Source organism: Cryptotermes secundus, unplaced genomic scaffold (assembly GCF_002891405.2).
Source record: "Cryptotermes secundus unplaced genomic scaffold, Csec_1.0 scaffold152, whole genome shotgun sequence".
NCBI classification, from domain to species: Eukaryota; Metazoa; Arthropoda; class Insecta; order Blattodea; family Kalotermitidae; genus Cryptotermes; species Cryptotermes secundus.
This window is the reverse complement of record NW_019720705.1, coordinates 3209443-3227120: the sequence shown is the minus strand read 5'-3', so window position 1 is coordinate 3227120 and position 17678 is coordinate 3209443. Positions and strand designations below refer to the sequence as shown.

The 17678-nt window shown below is 39.5% G+C and overlaps 2 protein-coding genes across 11 annotated transcripts in view; one reads left to right on the top strand and one right to left on the bottom strand.

Annotated features, from left to right (window-relative positions):
- The window catches only part of LOC111871558 (cholecystokinin receptor type A), a 578235-nt gene that overhangs the window by 477663 nt on the left and 82894 nt on the right, over positions 1 to 17678 (top strand). The window lies entirely within an intron of this gene.
- The window catches only part of LOC111871583 (luciferin sulfotransferase), an 82315-nt gene that overhangs the window by 23270 nt on the left and 41367 nt on the right, over positions 1 to 17678 (bottom strand). The window contains exon 3 of the mRNA XM_023864793.2: positions 8663 to 8762. Coding sequence (XP_023720561.1) covers positions 8663 to 8762 — 100 coding nt within the window. The remainder of the gene's footprint in view (positions 1 to 8662; positions 8763 to 17678) is intronic.

Below are 17678 nucleotides of genomic sequence, written 5' to 3'. Positions count from 1 at the left end.
CAGGATACGGGTGACTATGCAGTAATCGCTTTATACTCATCGTTACAAGTCTCTCAGCCAAGCTAGTCAGCGATTAGAGAATATTTAAAAGATGGCCCTCTCAGAAACACATTTAACGGACAAAATAAAATGTTTCTCTTCCTTATTTCTTTCATAAACTTTTGGCAGTAACGAACATGGCTGTAAAAGTATACGGCGCTCACATCTCGGGCCCATTCTGCAGTAGGAAATATAAATCATTGCTAACATCCTCCACGATGTTAAAATTATTTATAAGGATATAACATATAATTCTTATGAATAAGGAAAGCAAAAATACGTAATTTTATAGCTGCCTTATTGTAGTTAAACTGAATGACTGAGGTAACCACGAATATTTCCCCAATAATAAACAAGCCTTATATTCCCACGCAAATATTCGCTGAGAGTTAATATTTGTACAAATTAGCGGGAACAGAAAACTATATATCGAACGAATCAAAAATCAATATTAAATACTAAGGCTTCGCTCTTCACTTATTTCGGACACTAAACAATATAATATATGCATAAAAATCGTGTTCTAATAGACCACTACGTTAAGAGAAGAAAACATCTGATACAAACGCAGTCTAAAATCAGTAAAAATGTCATTTTCTTTATATATTCCTACGTTTTACTTAGTAAATATAAACACTTTTGTTTATTTATATACTTCGCTTTATGAGCGAAAATAAAAGATTTTTGCAATATCATCTATGTTATTTTAATTAAATATATATTTAAGTGCTTGTAGACCCGTAAATTCAAGTGAAAAGGGACTTCAATTAAATACGTATAATCTTCAGGTGTGTCTGGAAGACAATTTTTGATAAATGAATATACTAATTCTGAAATGTATGCATAAGGTTACTACTGTCTAAGTACCTCTGAAACGACAACGTTCAGAGAAAGGACGAAGTATGTTACATTTTTCTCTACAATGTATGTTCTAAGCCATTTTAACTCCGATAAATACGCATCAAGTCATGGTCGAGATAGGCGCATAGACTCATTTATATCTTGTAGATCCGTCTTCTGGGATGTAACGCCTTGTAGTCCGTTGAAAGTCAACTGACGTTTCGGAAAACACTTCGCCTCCATCTTCATGGTAGAAGAATAAGCCAATCAAGAAACCAGCGTGAAGTCAGGTGTCAAGCACTGCTCTGATCGCCACCTGTCTTCACCCTGGTTTCTTGATCGGCTTTCTCCGCCCTGGAGATGGAGGTGATAAGTTCCTCCGAAACACTGGTTGATTTTCTAAGACTAAACGGCGTTGTGTCCCAGAAGATAGACTTCCTCATAACCACTGCTGTGAGAACCTCAGATCCTACACGGCGCTATATCCCAGAAGACAGAACTCTTCATAACCACGATATGGGAACCTCAGCTTCTTCGTTTATGTCTTCATACAAAGAGTCCATTACTTTCGTTTTCTTTCACCAAAATTTAAATGCGTGAAAATATTTCATGAAAACTCTATGTATTAAACTTCGTGAAAATCCGCTTCATGCTTCATGTGTACAAACGGACAGGGGGAATGTAGAATTACTGGGTTTTCGGACTTTGTCCATCGCCCAGTATTCTAGAAACTAGAGAATTTTACTCTTCCGAAACTGGATTTGCTTCCGTCCTCAGGTGAGGAAGGAGACACCTAACTCTTTTGGGTCCCTTAGAAAGAGCTAATGAGTGATTGAGGTTAGCTCTTTCTGAGAGAACCAACAGAGTTAGGTGTCTCCCCACCTGAGGACGGAAGCGAATCTAGGTTCCGAAATGTTGTACGTTTCTAGTTTTTAGAATACCGGACGATGGACAAATTCCGTATACCCAATAATACTGAGTTTTATACACCATCGTAAATTTAGTATGCTCCCTACAATTTGAGAACGCCTCTAAAAATGGCTAACACGTATACAGGCTCATGGAGCCGGACACACTTCCAACAGCCATGTCCACAGAGAACGGTGCTGTGTATTCCAGCTTCATAACAGAAAGTATTAAGATTCACTTAATGCTAACTTCAGTTATAGGGGCAACGAATTCTGTTACAACACAGTATTCCGGAAATTGGCATGTTCTTCTGCAGCAAAGTTATTTTTAAAGTAACAAAGAAGAAGGAACAGTGTTTTTATTTTATTGCCACTCACTCAGTAAAAAGTGAACGTAAAATACTTTTCTCCCAGTCATTCTCTTTTCTAAATTCCATTACGAACTTTCCAGAAACAACTTATGCACGGGGGCGTGAATAAAGTAAAGAGTGTTTGTAAAGACACAACAAGGAAGATTACTAGAAGATACAAGGAGACTGCTACCACAAAATATAACAAAAACGAGTACAGTTTAGGCTGTCACCTCCGCAAACAATCTGCACACTTTCGTTTCTACCAAACGCGTCTTCTTTCAGTGTTCCAACATTACGTTTTTCTCTATCTCCCTTTTCCTAATAGCCTCAACAAAACCGAATGAAGAAAAAAGGTGATAACGAAAGGAAATGATTGAAGGAATTATCAGCAAAAGACGCGAATATTCGTAGGAGCTATGTGGCCCATAATTCTGGTTCATCTTGGAGTTCGAATGTTACCAACATAGTTACCGTTGATTTTTCTCAGGTACTATGTACCTACCATGCCTGTCACGGTAGCCGAGCGGTCTAAGGCATGCACTGTCTACGCTCGTTCGGAAGCCGGGATCGTGGGTTCGAATCCCACTCAGGGCTTGGATGTTTGTGTGCGTTTTTCTGCGTTTGTCTACAGGTAGAGGCCTTGCGACGAGCTTATCACTCGCCCAAGGAGTCCTACCGAATGTGTAAGATCTAGTAAACCGAAGAGAAAGGGTGTGTTTCATGGAGGTAGGCCTAGGCCCAAATTGGGGCTGTAGCGCCACATAAAAAAATGTACATACCATGGCGATACGTAAACATGTATAGCTTTCATTTATCCCACATTCTCTCTGAATAATCAGACACTGAAATATCGTAAACAAACTAGTCTCTTAGACTGAAAAAGTTCCGATGCGAGTCTGCATGTACATGGCAAATAGTCCTGCACCCTACACGTGACAACACGCGGGCTACTTCAGAAGCCCTGTGCCGTGCGATCAAGGCAATAACAAATAAAGACTTTACCCACGTGTAAAATATAGAAGAGAAATAAGAAATTGTTATTTCCAGAAGAAATCTCTGCGATATTAGCCTCTACGTTAGAGAAAACAGCTGCGACGTTACAACTTTGAGCAAGACGTAAAATATCACACTACAAATTCCCGATACATAAGATAGAAATTCAAGAGACTTGACCTTCCGATGCAAAATAAACGCTGACAGATATTTTATAAATTTCACTGGCCGGTATCATTTCGGCACTACCAGCTGAAACTTGTTACCGGGCATGCTGAATTTGACAGGCAGAGGGGAAATGGGGCGTGTCGGCAGTGGCAATGGTTCGTGCTCACTTCACCGGCTGTTTAGCGGACTTCAGTGCCGAGACCAGAGCCAATCTGATTCAGAGAACAGAACCAAACTTTCAGCTATACGATGTTCGAAAATGTAAATATAAGCTATTTGATCTCTTGATGCCAGTCTGAGAATGGCATTCGGCTAGACTGCAGTGCTACTTTCCTTATTGCTAGTGGGGTGGGACTAAGTCCCTTGTACTGTGGCCACTTCTGGCCTATTGTACCAGCCCCAGATGATAGGTGAGGGTGATTGTGGAGCAATTGGTGGAATGAGGATTGATAGGGGAAACCGAAATAGTGGGAGAAAACCTGCCCCAGCGCCACTTTGTCCACCACAAATCCCACTTGACCAGACCCGGGATCAAACCCGATGGGAAGCCAGCGACTAACCGCTTGAGCTATGGCGCGGCCTCTGCAGTGCTACTTACATGTAGCTTCGAGTCGCGTTATTGGTACTAGTTAAAAGAGGTTATAATATTGTATTTAAGCATCCTGTTGCATTAATTTACTCTTCATTCACACATCATAGTTCCGTCCACATTGCAACACGTTTTTATTTACTTATATTCTTCGCATATTGCAGACAATAACGGCACCAACACGACTGGGAACTACTTATACACAACATCCACGCCGCTGCAAGAAAAGAATCCAAATAAAAGACAAGAGGCCCCAAGCAAGAATATTGAAAATTTTATCAGACTTTATATTATTATTATTATTGATTTTAGTGATTTTTAATGGGGTACATTTATTTTTAAGTGTAAGATATTACTTTCATATGTAGCGCCCTCCGTAGTCACATGATTCAAGGTACGCGGGTTCAAACCCGGCGGAGGTCGTGAAATTTTTAAGGGCGGAAAAATTCAGGGAACAAGTCCTACGGGAGGGACTTTAAGCCGTGTGTCCCGTGTCGTAGATTTACGGCACGTAAAAGAACCTCATGTCTCTAGGAGACCTCTGAGCTAAATTACAGGCCCTTTCCCGCCCAAGTAGTCTCCAATGCCTATGGTGGATGGGGGAAGCATCAAGGTACCGAGGGCCGACCTTGTTGGCTCTACGGGGGCTGATTGCACGCGCCGTTACCGGTAGGATATGGCGACAGTAGAAATTAAAGGGGGACACACATATGGACCAATAACTTGTCTAAGTGCATGGGGAAACCCACCCCCTCTCATAATACGAATACGAGTTACTTTCATATGTGATAGGTAAAGTCGCATATACAACACAGTGAAATAGTTTTGGCAAATAGAGACTCATGATGATGGTCGTGTACGGCCGAAACATCTAGTGAGAAGGAGAAAATAAATAGATAACCGGGTTGCACTGTGGGCGGAAGTAGAGTGTGTGAATGAAAAGGTAAAATAGATTGTTTAGAATTCTTTAATGAAATTATTATCAATTTCGTATTGAAGAAAAAGGTACCAATATTTTCTGATGCGACATAACCATGTAATTGTTTAAACAATTTCAGAATATAGTTACTAATGAATCCTAAAGTAAATATACAGTATATGCATATACGAAGGACTTTTTATATTGAATTATACTATTTTAATTTAATTTAAATTCATTCATTACTTTATCGGAGCCGGGATAGTGTAGTCAGTATAGCGATTGGCTATGGGCTGGACGACCAAGGGGTCGCAGTTCGAGTCCCTGTAGGGCTAAGAATTTTCTGTTCTCCACGTCGTCCTGGGCAGCTCTGAAGTCCACCCTACCTCCTATCCAATGGGAACCAGGGGGTTCTTTCCTGGGGGTAAAGCTACCGGGGCGTGAAGCTGACCACTCACCTCGAACTAGTGCCTAAGTCGAGAATATGTGGATCTTTACAACCATCCCCCATACGCCTTCATGACGTGCTTAATTAGTGAAGCACAGGGACAACTTTACTTTTAACTTTTTTCCCCCCCTTGGCACTACAGCCCCAGTGGGCCTAGGCCTACCTCCATGAACTTCTCTGTTCACTTCGGTTTTTCTAGATCTTACACATTAGGTAGGACTCCTTGGGCGGGTGATCAGCTCGTCGCAAGGCCTCTACCTATACACAAACACAGAGAAACGCACGCACACACACACACACACAAACTAAACATCCATGCCCTGAGTGGGATTCGAACCCACGATCCCGGTTTCCAAGTGAGCGAAGACAGTACATACCACTTTTAACTTTACCATCGCTTTATCAACCTATTACTCAGCGGTATCCGATAGATATTTCAGTGTGGACCTGAATTTTATAACGATGCTATATGAGATACTACAGTTATTTAGTGTCCACGCAGGTTATATAACGCAAGTTATTGAAGATGCTTGACAGAAGTATCATGAAAGATCTGTGAAAGTAAAGAATTCCTATGTCGCCAAACATGACATGTAGTGCACCTGCGAAATATCATACTAGGATTTAGAGCTTTAAATAGTCTAAAGCACATTGTCGGATGGATACAGGGCTTAATCCCTTTTTACATATGGGGGTGATTATTCAGTTATTCGTATGCAAAGTGAGTTCTCGTGATGACACGAACTGGGGTTTCAAATATGTAATAACAGGATATAAAACATGTCCCTACCATTTTACACTGTCAATTATACTGGCTGGAGAGACAATGAAATCCAGGCCTCGCTTAAAAAGCTAGCATAGTGATGTCATTTCCTTGTTACGCCTATAGAACCACTTGTAATTCATATTTTACAGCTACAAATGAGAACGAAATAACGTAACCTACAAACTGTGATATGTTAAATGTAATCACATTCATACAGAACATGTTGTGGTACCATATCAATAACGGGGATGCATAAGTGGAACGCAATAATTTAATTGAAACATAAGGTTCGAAAACGAGCCTTGTTATTTGGAACGACACGTTTATGGAATTACTGATTGTACTGGTACATTCGGATGCTGCAACTCTTTACTGTTTTCATATTGTTCTCAATACGTTCTACTCGACTCTGAGCATGCGCACCACTAACACGAGCTGCTCCACTTCATGCAGCCACTCACTCATGAAGCTGAGCCCTTCTTGAGAAGCCGCCAATTGTGCAGCTACTCAAGAACTTCCCAGCATTTTACGGAACCCAAAGGTTCATTACGGTGTTCACAAGAGCCCTCCACTGGTCCCTATCCTGAGCCTAATCGATCCAGTCCATACCATCTCATCTTCTCTCTCTAAGATCCACTTTCATATTGCCCACCCACCTACGTCTTGGTCTTCCCAGTGGTCTCTTTCCTTCTGACTTCCCCGCCCGTATCCTACTGGTATATGCATTCCTCTTCTCCCCATTCGTGCTACATGCCCTGCTCACCTCATCCTCCTTGACCTGATCATTCTATTTATACTTGGCGAAGAGTACAAGTTATGAAGCTCCTCGTTACCACTTCATGAAATCCTTTCACAAAAGGGTATCCAACGTAACACAAATTATGTTACATACATATTATAATTATACATTATGTGCTGTAGATTGCTAGTGCGCCTATCAGTGACAATGTGAATCACCTTGCTTGTCGCATGTAAAATACGGTTTAATATAGGTCTGTACAGCACATGGCCGATTGTTCGAATTTCAAGTTAACTGAATTGCCGAAACCAAGGAACGCGTGTGCTAAACAAACACCATTGTTGAACTTTTTCAAAAAAAGTGTTCGAAATGTTAATTTATAATTTCATTTAATACTTTTTCGTATTTCACTTGTTTCAACAGTTTTTAATTTCTATTATTAGCACAGTACATTAATATATAATAGTGCTATAATAGTGCTATTCCATGGATAAGAATTTAATCCAGTTATCTGAATTTTCTGTTATCCAGATAACTTTCGTCACTAACTAATTCGGATATTCAGCGTTCTACTGCATTTCCTTGCGCTATCAGAAAACATAGTTAATCTCAATATCTGACCGATGCTGCTAATCGTCAAAAGGCCTCGACGTATCAGTCGGCAAAATATTTACGGCCTTTAACATTTTATGTATAAAAGTCTGACGTTTGATATTTCACTAAGGTATGCTACCTGTCGGGGTTGGTATCAGTTTTGCATAGGGTGAAAAAATGACAAAAATAAACGGCAATGAAAGGCATGTTTCGGTAAGTATTGCTTTTCCCAATTCTGCCGAAAGAAATTCATGTTGTACTTCTACATAAGAGTACAGGCTTAGTGCATATTTGTATCCTGTGAAGTATCTGTTTATCTGCCTTAGTACAAATAACAGCTGTCTTTGCAATACTTTGAATATTCATAGCTTCCTTGTTCAGCAAAAATCCTTATTTGAAATTGTTCTTCTAGGGCGCTATGTCATATAAGAACGGATCATAGTCTAAAAAACACAATATTCATGAAAATGACATTAATAACATCGATAATTTTCTCTTGAACTTTCAAAGAGGTTAATGCTAGCGTTCTCTAGATACGAAAGTCAGTGTATATGTATATTTTCTTCCTAAGTCTGTTTCCTTCCGCTCACAGAGGGAGGATATTTCGGTGAATATGTTGAAATAATGTAGCACATGACACGCCTGACATTCCGTAACCATATCTCTCCTCTGACAGCAAGTTTTGAGCAATATATTACTAAAGTGTTATAAATTAAGATGAAGAAGGAAGGGGAAGAAAGCGATATGTACGTATGAAAGCTTATGTAAGCGCTGAAGTTATTTCAGCACACAATGGACATTACACCACTAGAAGTACAATTTTATAATTAAAGTGATGTTATTCTTGTGCTAGTGCTAAGGGCAACATCATTTCGAATGTAAATCTCATTCTTATGTAAGCACCATATCACTTCATCAGATGAGCATCAGAAGTTCTTATTAAGTATCGCAGAACGTCACGTGTAAATGCCAATGCTTAGAACGGAACCATAACAAGAACTCAAATTTAAATGTCTACAGCAGCTTCGTCTCAAGTACTAGCGCGTATGTTACTTAGCTTTAGTAGTCTTAATATTCACCCCCATGAAAACCCCTAAACATGTAAGTTCAAATGTGTCTCGTTTTCCTTGTTAATAGAAATTATCTTAATCGAACGCAAATTTGTTTCAGTAATAAATTTATGTTTAAAGTTTACCTTCGAACACGGAATCTTTCAAATGCCTATATCACTAGAATGTAAAGTAGATACTCGTAATTAAAAAAATTATATGTAATATAATTACATTAGCATGATTTGTACACTTACTCAAAAAATGGTACTCTTTCATTGAGTGGTATTTTCTTGGCCTTTTCGAAATCCAGGTCATTAGCTATCAACCACACCATTTCCTGAGTCCATGTTGTTCCTGTGGGGAAAAAAGTGGCATTAATTTGGAAGTATTAGGAACATTTTTGGTCAGTAATGTTCACGGAAATTTCTATCCACTAGATACCCACATGCAACACAGATCACCGGAAATATGATTCGTTATTTATTGGCGAATAAATGTTGTGTAGGTGATACGTGGTGCATGATGAACTGTTGTATAATGTAATCGATATATATTGTGTATGGTGAATTATTGTATTAGGTGATATACATATTTGAAATCAAGGTACACATTCACGGAATCCATATTGATGCATAATCAGAGGAAATGTCTGTACCAACAGGAAGTATTAAACTGTTGTAACTTGGATTTTCACAGATGTTATCACCCAAAAATAATCTCGTCTTGACCTAAAGACAAAGACAGTTGTGGAAATTCCTGCCTCATAAATTTTGTCAACTTCGGTCAAAGTCCAGGATGGGCTCACATGATGTAAAAATAGAATGTTCTGGAAGCTTCTTATGATGATGCAATGAGCGAAACAGAGAGATGCTTCCAGAAAGGAAACGCCCTAACTGAACCGTATACATACTGAACTTCGGTCATTACAAAGGCTTTTTGATATCGAGGCAGTCTGTTTCCATTTGTGGAGCAGAACTGTCTTCCATTAGAGTCGGCCACTACCCTTGCTTAGGCAGGCAACAGTTTCTTACCAACAGGGTTTCTCTGCGTTAACTGTGTGGAATTATCATCATCAATAATTGTACAAATTAACTTTCAGCTTCAGTTTTTAGACACCCTGCACTGAGTCCCAAGGGAACCGCTCCCTTACCAACCTGTCCCATTACGGGATACAACATACGTTACTAGTAAATTAGCCATTTAAAAAGTTAATTTCTTCTAAATGATATATAAAAACTGAGTTCGTACTTCATAGGAAACAGATTACGCCTCCGGTGCAAAAATCAACCAGTTAAAGCTATTTAGGGAAAACTTTGCTCTTCGCTGTGAGAACCAAACGAAATGACATAGGCTAAACACTCTGCGGGCAGAACGCAGAGTTTTAGTATGATAAAGTAGGTGGCACATGTAGGACCACTGGGCTTTAAAGGATGACATTCAGAATAGGCTCGCTAGCATCCAGTTCAGAACCTTCCTGCCTTCTAGCCAAAAAGTGTAAATAATAAAAATGTAAAATTATATTTCTGATTGTATGTGTAAGTGAGATACGTTGCCTCGCACATTTACATAAGATTATAAATCGAGAATAAGCAAGTTGGCAGAAGCCATAACGGCGCCGACTTGTAAGTAAGTAGGTGCCCATTTCGAATCTCCAGGGATACGGACTATACCGGTTGAAATTTTCATGGTTTTATTCAATCCCTCAATGGCAATTTCCATGATCGCACTTTGAATCTGAGCATGGCCGGTTCCTTCCCAATCCTTTATAATTCATTATCAAGTATCATCAAATCATTCGAAACTATATAGTCTGAGTTATTGGCAGGGTCGTTAAATAAGCAACAGATACATAGCAGGGTGATGAGATTTTGGACCTAAGAGAAAAAATCACAAGATGCTGGAGAATTTTGTACAACAAGGAACCTTCATAATTTCTCTTCCTTCCCCGACATTATTGCGGTGGCCAGGCGTGGGAGGACAAACAAAGCACGTACCACGCACGAAAGAGATGGGAACTGCACACAAGTTCTTGATTGTACGACCTAAAGGGATGAAACAACTTTGAAGACCTGGATGTAGATTGGATTATACAATGTCTTCAGAATAAGAAGGAACTTCCTAGCGCCGCAGGTAAGCCGGTTACTTATTCGGCTTTATCCCTCGACCTTTCCTCTAGTTCTGGTCAGTCAATTCCCTAAGAGATAACAAGGATACTTATGTGCTGAGTTAATGAATTTATCCTTGACTTTATGACTAATGACGTAGCAGTGGATCAGAAAATTCTTAATGTTGAGACCTAGTTATGAATGAAAAGCGCAAGGAAACATTTATCCGAAAATACCTGATTAACCTGTGTGTCCAAAACCTTGCATGCCTAAACTTGTAAAAAAATGAGGCACCACATGGTCAATGTTTGATAGAACAAGACATTGCAAGAAAACCATACTGACGGATGAGAAGCTTGGAGACAGAGATCGAAGAGCGGTTGCAAATAAGTCTTCGGAAATTTCTAAGATGATTTGCACAAAAGAGATATTTGTCTGTAGGCTCTGCTTCTGATAAAAATAAATTTAAAAAATTTTGCACATGCAGAGTGAATGTTTTGCACGAGCTTACATCTGTGGATGCTCCACAAATGATTCGCTTATGTAACTTGAGGCTGAAGGACTAGCATGAAGGACTGACAGATACTCAGCTGCTTCTCTGCACTTCCGGTTAATCGATTACTTAAATTCTCCGAACACACGTCTGGAGTGAAGAAGCTCCACGCGCATTTCAACAGATTCCGCTGCATAACTTTAAGATTAGAGGGTAAGTATTAGGCAAATTAATTGACCGGTAAGCATTTTTAGAAGATCTGACTGATGACGAAATACAGAATGGCTACTTTCAAAGCGGGAATGCTACTGCGCATGCCGCACATAATACAGTGAGTGCATTACAAAACATGTTCCACGACAGAACCACCAGTAAAAGTTACGACCTCCAAGATCACCTGTTCTTCGTGTCTGTGACATTTATTTACTGGGAAATATAAAAGGACGCCTCGCGCTGCTGAAGCTCTCAAGAACTGTGACTGCTTCCATTTCGGCTGTCCGCGTGTTTCGCAGAGATTGCATGCAAGATGTGAGAGGGCCGAGGGCCGAGGATAACCACTCTGAACAGTTTCTGTAACATCTGGTGAACTTTATCTTTTTCTTGCTTTACTTTTCGGTTTCTTATGTTACTTGAGAAGAAAGTCTCTGAGAGTGGGTACCTAAGTTGTGGCACTGGACACAACTTCGCTTGTGGAACTGACAGACCAGAATTAGTGGAAGGATCGATGAGTATGACGACATAAGTAGTCGGTCTACCAGCACCTTCTCAAAGATTTTGCTCGGTAGTGTTAGAAGTGATGAAGAAATAGGGTTTACGTCTGAGAACTGTATCATAGCTCGGAATGGCGTCGGGTGGTACACTTATTAAGAAGGTAATGAATTTTTTGCTTTAATAAAACTGCTAATTATTGACTTGTAGCTAAATTACTTACTTAATCCGTTCCTCTTATACCGTACGGTGTCGAGATTTTTTCTTCATTTTGATCATTTTACAAACGGCAGGTCTCCTTGGATGAGTGATCAGCTCGTCACAAGGCCTCTACCTAAACACAGGACAGCATAAACACAGAATAAACATACATACCAAATATCTATGCCTTGTGTGGGATTCGAGCCCACGATTCTGGCTTCCGAGTGAGCGAAGACAGTACATGCTTCAGACCGTCCGGCTATTGTAAGCGGTTGTAACTTAGTATTCTCTCGATATGTTGGCTAGGAGTTTGAAATAATTAGCCGCAGTTAGTTAGAAGTCGTCACACACGTATCTGTTACTAGAGTGTTATTTGGTTCGAGAGTAAAATAGTCCATGTTTCATTTTTTTTGACGTTGCATAGAAAAGCTTTCTGTTCAGAAGCATATTACACTAAAATTGAGTTATCAGAACAAGTGATTCAACAGGAAATGCTTCTCCTTGTGCCATACCTCTATAGCACATTGTGCCTGTCTCTCATATGCTCGTCTCAGCTACATCCAAATCTTGACTGGCATTATCAGAAGTGCTCCATAATATTTATAGCCAAACTGCTTATAAACGTGAATTACAAATGAACTGACTGTACTAACTTCCTAAAACCAGAATGATTATGGCAATAAATACGACACGGAATTAAATCTGCAACAGTGAGTTCGTAACCTACAAATATTTTTTTTTCCCACTTTGGTGCTTTCTTCAGGATTAATCTCCATCTATAGCACTGTTCTCTGAGCATCTGACCTTAACATGAAGAGATTGAAAAAAAAACAGATTTTGTGGAAGAATGTGTAGCACTTAATAGGTTCAAATACTCGTAGCAGGACATAAACTAATTTAACTCTAAGAATTCAAGTCTGTCATCAACAGTAAACACATTGTCTCCGCATGGCCTGCAACACTTGTAGATGTGTAGCCCAATAGAAAGATACCCACGTTTCCGAAGAAACTGCTGCCTCCAGCTTCAGGGTAAAAGAAAAACTGAGCGGATACCAAACATTTCGCCCAAGGCCGTCGTCTCACTCCTGTCCTTATCACTAGCAACATCATCATCATTGTCCGGTTTTAGGAATTAAGTCGAATAAGCCTCTTTCCAACTTCAGTTCCATCGCTACCTCAGTCTGCCAATGTCTGCTTGCCCTCTCGGTCAGTGAATAAAAATGTGTTTGAAAAGATAATCAGAATTCATCTATCCATAAGTTCCTTCGAATTAAGTTATATTTTGCCATTTCATCCTGGGTTGTAAACAGACTACCTGTAATTATCGTCTAATTTGTTGATTAGTAATTCTAATGGCATATTTTAAAAAAGTGACTCGGAATTCATAATAGAGAAGGGTCCGATAAATTTTTCTGTAATTTTGGAATTCCTTACTTTAATTTCATATTTATTGCCGATAAATTCTGACGCTTTAGGTTTCATTTGTATGTGTCATTTCCATTCTCAAAGTGACATCACATCCAAAATAAATACAAGATTCACTTTTTCTACTCTCTGATTCTCTGAAAGATACTTTTCAACTAAACCACCTATCTCCTTGAACTACTATTACGTTGGTTCTAAAGAGTTCTGACGATGGTGGATAACACACAGAATTACTGGGTTTTTGGACTTTTTTCTATCGTCCGGAATTCTAGGAAATAGAAAACGCGTTGTTTCGGAGACTGGATCTGTTTCTGAAACATCGTGTTTTCTATTTCCTAGAATTCCGAACGATAGAAAAATTCCAAAAATCCAGTAATTCTATCTACTATTACGTTGCTATTCTTATGAGAAATTTTAAACTTTCATTTTTTTCATAATTTATTTAAATTTCAGATCTTTCTTCAGATTCTGTCACAAGAATCTGATCACATACTCATAACTTCTTTTTCAATATATTCCTTGATGTTGTCACTGCAGTAATTTTCTGTATTGTGTTAGTAGAAATAAATGAATAATAATTCTATTAAAAGAGCAGTCAAAAGACTGAATCCTTTTCTGATTATCTGATTAATATCGATAAAGTCATTTAATTTGCAGCACAAGTTTGATGAAATTTTTGTTTCGCATCTAATTTTAATTCCTTGTAAAGGGTAAGAGAAAATCAATCCCTGTAACAGGCCGTGGAGTTCCATAGGGTAGCGAGAATTCGAGGTTCCCACATTTTCTAAACAATCGACTCACAGTTAGTGGTGAGATTGTCAGCCTTACACGTCAGCCGCCTTTTACCCACAGGAAGATTCCTGGCACTCATATCTGTTTGAGGCTGAGTAGACCTCAGGGCCATAATGCGGCTGGAAGGATTAGATCAACTGAAAAATCCAATGAATTCATCGGGAATTGAACACGCGATCTTTCGGCTTGTAGCTTAGTTCCACAACCAACTACGCCACTGCGTGTCTCATTTATTTGTGTGTATTAAGTGATCATGCAATTCACTTATCCGACAACTAACCTACTGACTTCATAAAATACTTTAACATAGTCTCCGAAAGTCACATGCTTATCTGTATTATATTTTCATTGCCTCTCTGTTTATTCGCTATTTCCTTACATCCACAGCATTATTTCTTGCGCTCGGCCTCGTCTTCTACCATTTCTTATTTCCTTGGAACTACAACCCCAGTGGGCCTAGGCCTACCTCCATGAACTTCTCCGTTCACTTTGGTTTTTCTAGATCTTACACAATCGGTAGGACTCCTTGGGCGGGTGATCAGCTCGTCGCAAGGCCTCTACCTGTACACAAAAACAGAAAAACGCACACACACAAACAAAACATCCATGCCCTGAGTGGGATTCGAACCCACGGTCCCGGTTTCCAAGCGAGCGAAGACAGTACATGCCTTAGGCCTCTCGGCTACCGTGACCAGCTCTTCTACCATTAACTGGTTCATTTAAGGCCCTGGTTCTGGTTCTAACTTTCCCTATTTCTGTACAATTATTTTCGCACTTAGCTCACTCTTCCATCCTTAGTCCTGGGTCTTCATCTCCCTACGTCCGAACAGTATTTTTCACTTAATTTATTCTTGTGCTCTAAAGATGGAGGCAGCAGGTAGGTTGCCACAACCTAGAAGCTAACAATCGCCAGTCAGCACCTTGAAAACTTCAAATCTCATATATTCAACTGGTACGAACCAAGATTAAATTTAGCAAATTGAAATTTATCGAAGAACGAGTATGTTGTATTAATAAAGCGAAAAAAGAAATGAGATATTACAGTGTGTCCGTAACGTCGCAAGCATTGGATGCTTACAAATGTTGGGTTACTAAGAATGAATAAAAGTAATTACCAAACAAAATTGATTGCAAAGTCTCAGGTACCAAGTTTTGTGAAAATATGTAGAGATACAGCCTCTATAAAATGCCTGACATGGTATTTTCCATTATGTGTTCAGTATACAATTCTGAAATAAATAGAATATTACTTTTATTCCTTTTTATTTTACCATTTCCTAAGAGAGCACTTAACTGGACTTGAGAATATATGTTTCTGGCATTATAAAACTACATGCTCCAGTGGTCACTTCTTTGGCAACCAATCGTTTTCTAATTACGGTTGAAAACTGAATACTACAGGCATTAGGGAACCAAACTCTCTCTACAGAGGGTTTTCTGCATTGATTGCTTCTTCCAGACGAATTCTCTCACGACTGGAAACTCGCCTCGGGACATTATTTTTGGGAATTAATTAAAAAGCTAACATTTAATCAAACACAACAAACGACTGAAATCATTTTTCTTTGCTCACAAAATAACTGTTTTGTTAGCCAACATTCACATTGAATTGTACTCACAGTAACGTCCAGTCATGTCACGCTCACCCTGGGACTTCCAGATCAGTTCGTATTCATACATAAAATGGACATATAATGTCTGAAAGTTGAATATTGTGTACATTGTGCATTTCAGACATTATATGTGTATATAATTAACATCCATTGTAATAGTAGTTTCGAAAAAGTATTGATGCCCTCTGAGGGTGATCCGTAGGGATTGAAACATGTAAGGGTGATGAGTCTTCAAACGATAAAACTTAAATAGTCACATTAGACGGTGTTATTTTTGTCTTTGTAAGAAACTTCTTCCAAATACTTAATTACACATAGTTCAGCCCATCTCCTTATTTCGTCATACATTAAATAACTCTTGTAATGTGGTACTAAGAATGCCCAGGTAATCTAGAAGTGAATCAATCTGAGTTGTACACATTGGGCTGGAATTATATTTATAATTTATTTAACTACACTTTCGGTAACTCGTATTATAGAGCTTCGATAGAGTGAATAATAATTAATTGGAAAGGCTGTGAAACGAAGCGGCCCCGTTAAGTTTATAATGAAATATTTCATTGATTATATCGAGAAAAACAACGAAAGGCCTCATTAAGCATATTCGGTGTACCAACCTGGATTCAAACTAGACCCCTATCCAGTCCATCATAATTTTCTTTTAATTCGTTTAGTGAGGGGTGGAGTTCAACTGGGTGCACTCGGCACGGCGGCCACTGATTGGCCTATTGTAACCTGCCCCGGGTGATTATGATGATGGAGAATTTTGTGGAATGAAGATTGGCAGGGGAAACCGAAGAACTCGGAGAAAACCCCCTCCAGCGCCACTTTGTCCACCACAAATCCCACTTGACCAGACCCCGGGATCGAACCCTGGCCGCCGCGGTGGGAAGCCAGCGATTAACCGCTTGAGCGATGGCGCCTCCCAGTCCGTCGTAAGTATAAGGATATTATTACAAGAACAAAATTTTCCGACTTGATATTATTATTAGACACTTTTCCCATAACGTGCGTAGAATCACTTCTTTACAATGAAACTCGGGTCTCTGAATTAGATGTACGGAATATAGAACGCCCTTTTTGCCTCTAACAAATATGAAATGAAAGAGATGTCAAATCTTATTGCACTATAAAGATACGTAGGCTGTGATCATTATCCGACTTTCTCTCCAAAGATTCAACTTCTAGTCTGCAATAAGAAGAATGAGTGACTATTCTTCATTTTCCTCACTGTGTTTCGATTGGGGCGGTAACCATATTTCTGGAGCACAATAATACAGGTTTATTACCCACAAGGCGACAGAGCGCGGGATGAAATTCCGTTATTAGCCATCAAATTAGCGTGAAAGCATGGCACAGGATAGCAGGAACGTCACAGCAGGACTATCACATCACAAGACATCAATATGACACAGTCTCACAAAGGATAGTTGTTTAAAATCGGTTAATAAACTGTACATCACAGTGCACACGTGTGCTCCTGTGTGAGCATGGGTGTGCGTGGGCAGTCATGTCAGGATTCAATAATCGGTCAACTGGACAAGTTAGAACAGACAATAACGACTCGAACTGGTACCTGGTTCTAATCTCGACAGAGAAATCTATTATTATGACTGAGATTTTCCGGGGTTTTCCTTATGCCGAGGTCAAGAATGGTGGAGCTATACCTCCACTACCCCATGAGTCTTAATGGCGTGGTGCTTAATTAAGTAAGCACAGGAGTTACAAGCAAATATCGGCACAGTACATTGAAACGGCTATGAACATTTCCTTCTACGTCCTTTCCAGTTCATTTATTAAATCCTACTAATCGAACCCCTAGCCCTATAGCTTCAGCTACTCACGCTGTCGTGTTTTTCCCTTGGCACTACAGACCCAGTGGGACTAGGCCTACCTCCATGAACTTCTCCGTTCACTTCGGTTTTTCTAGATC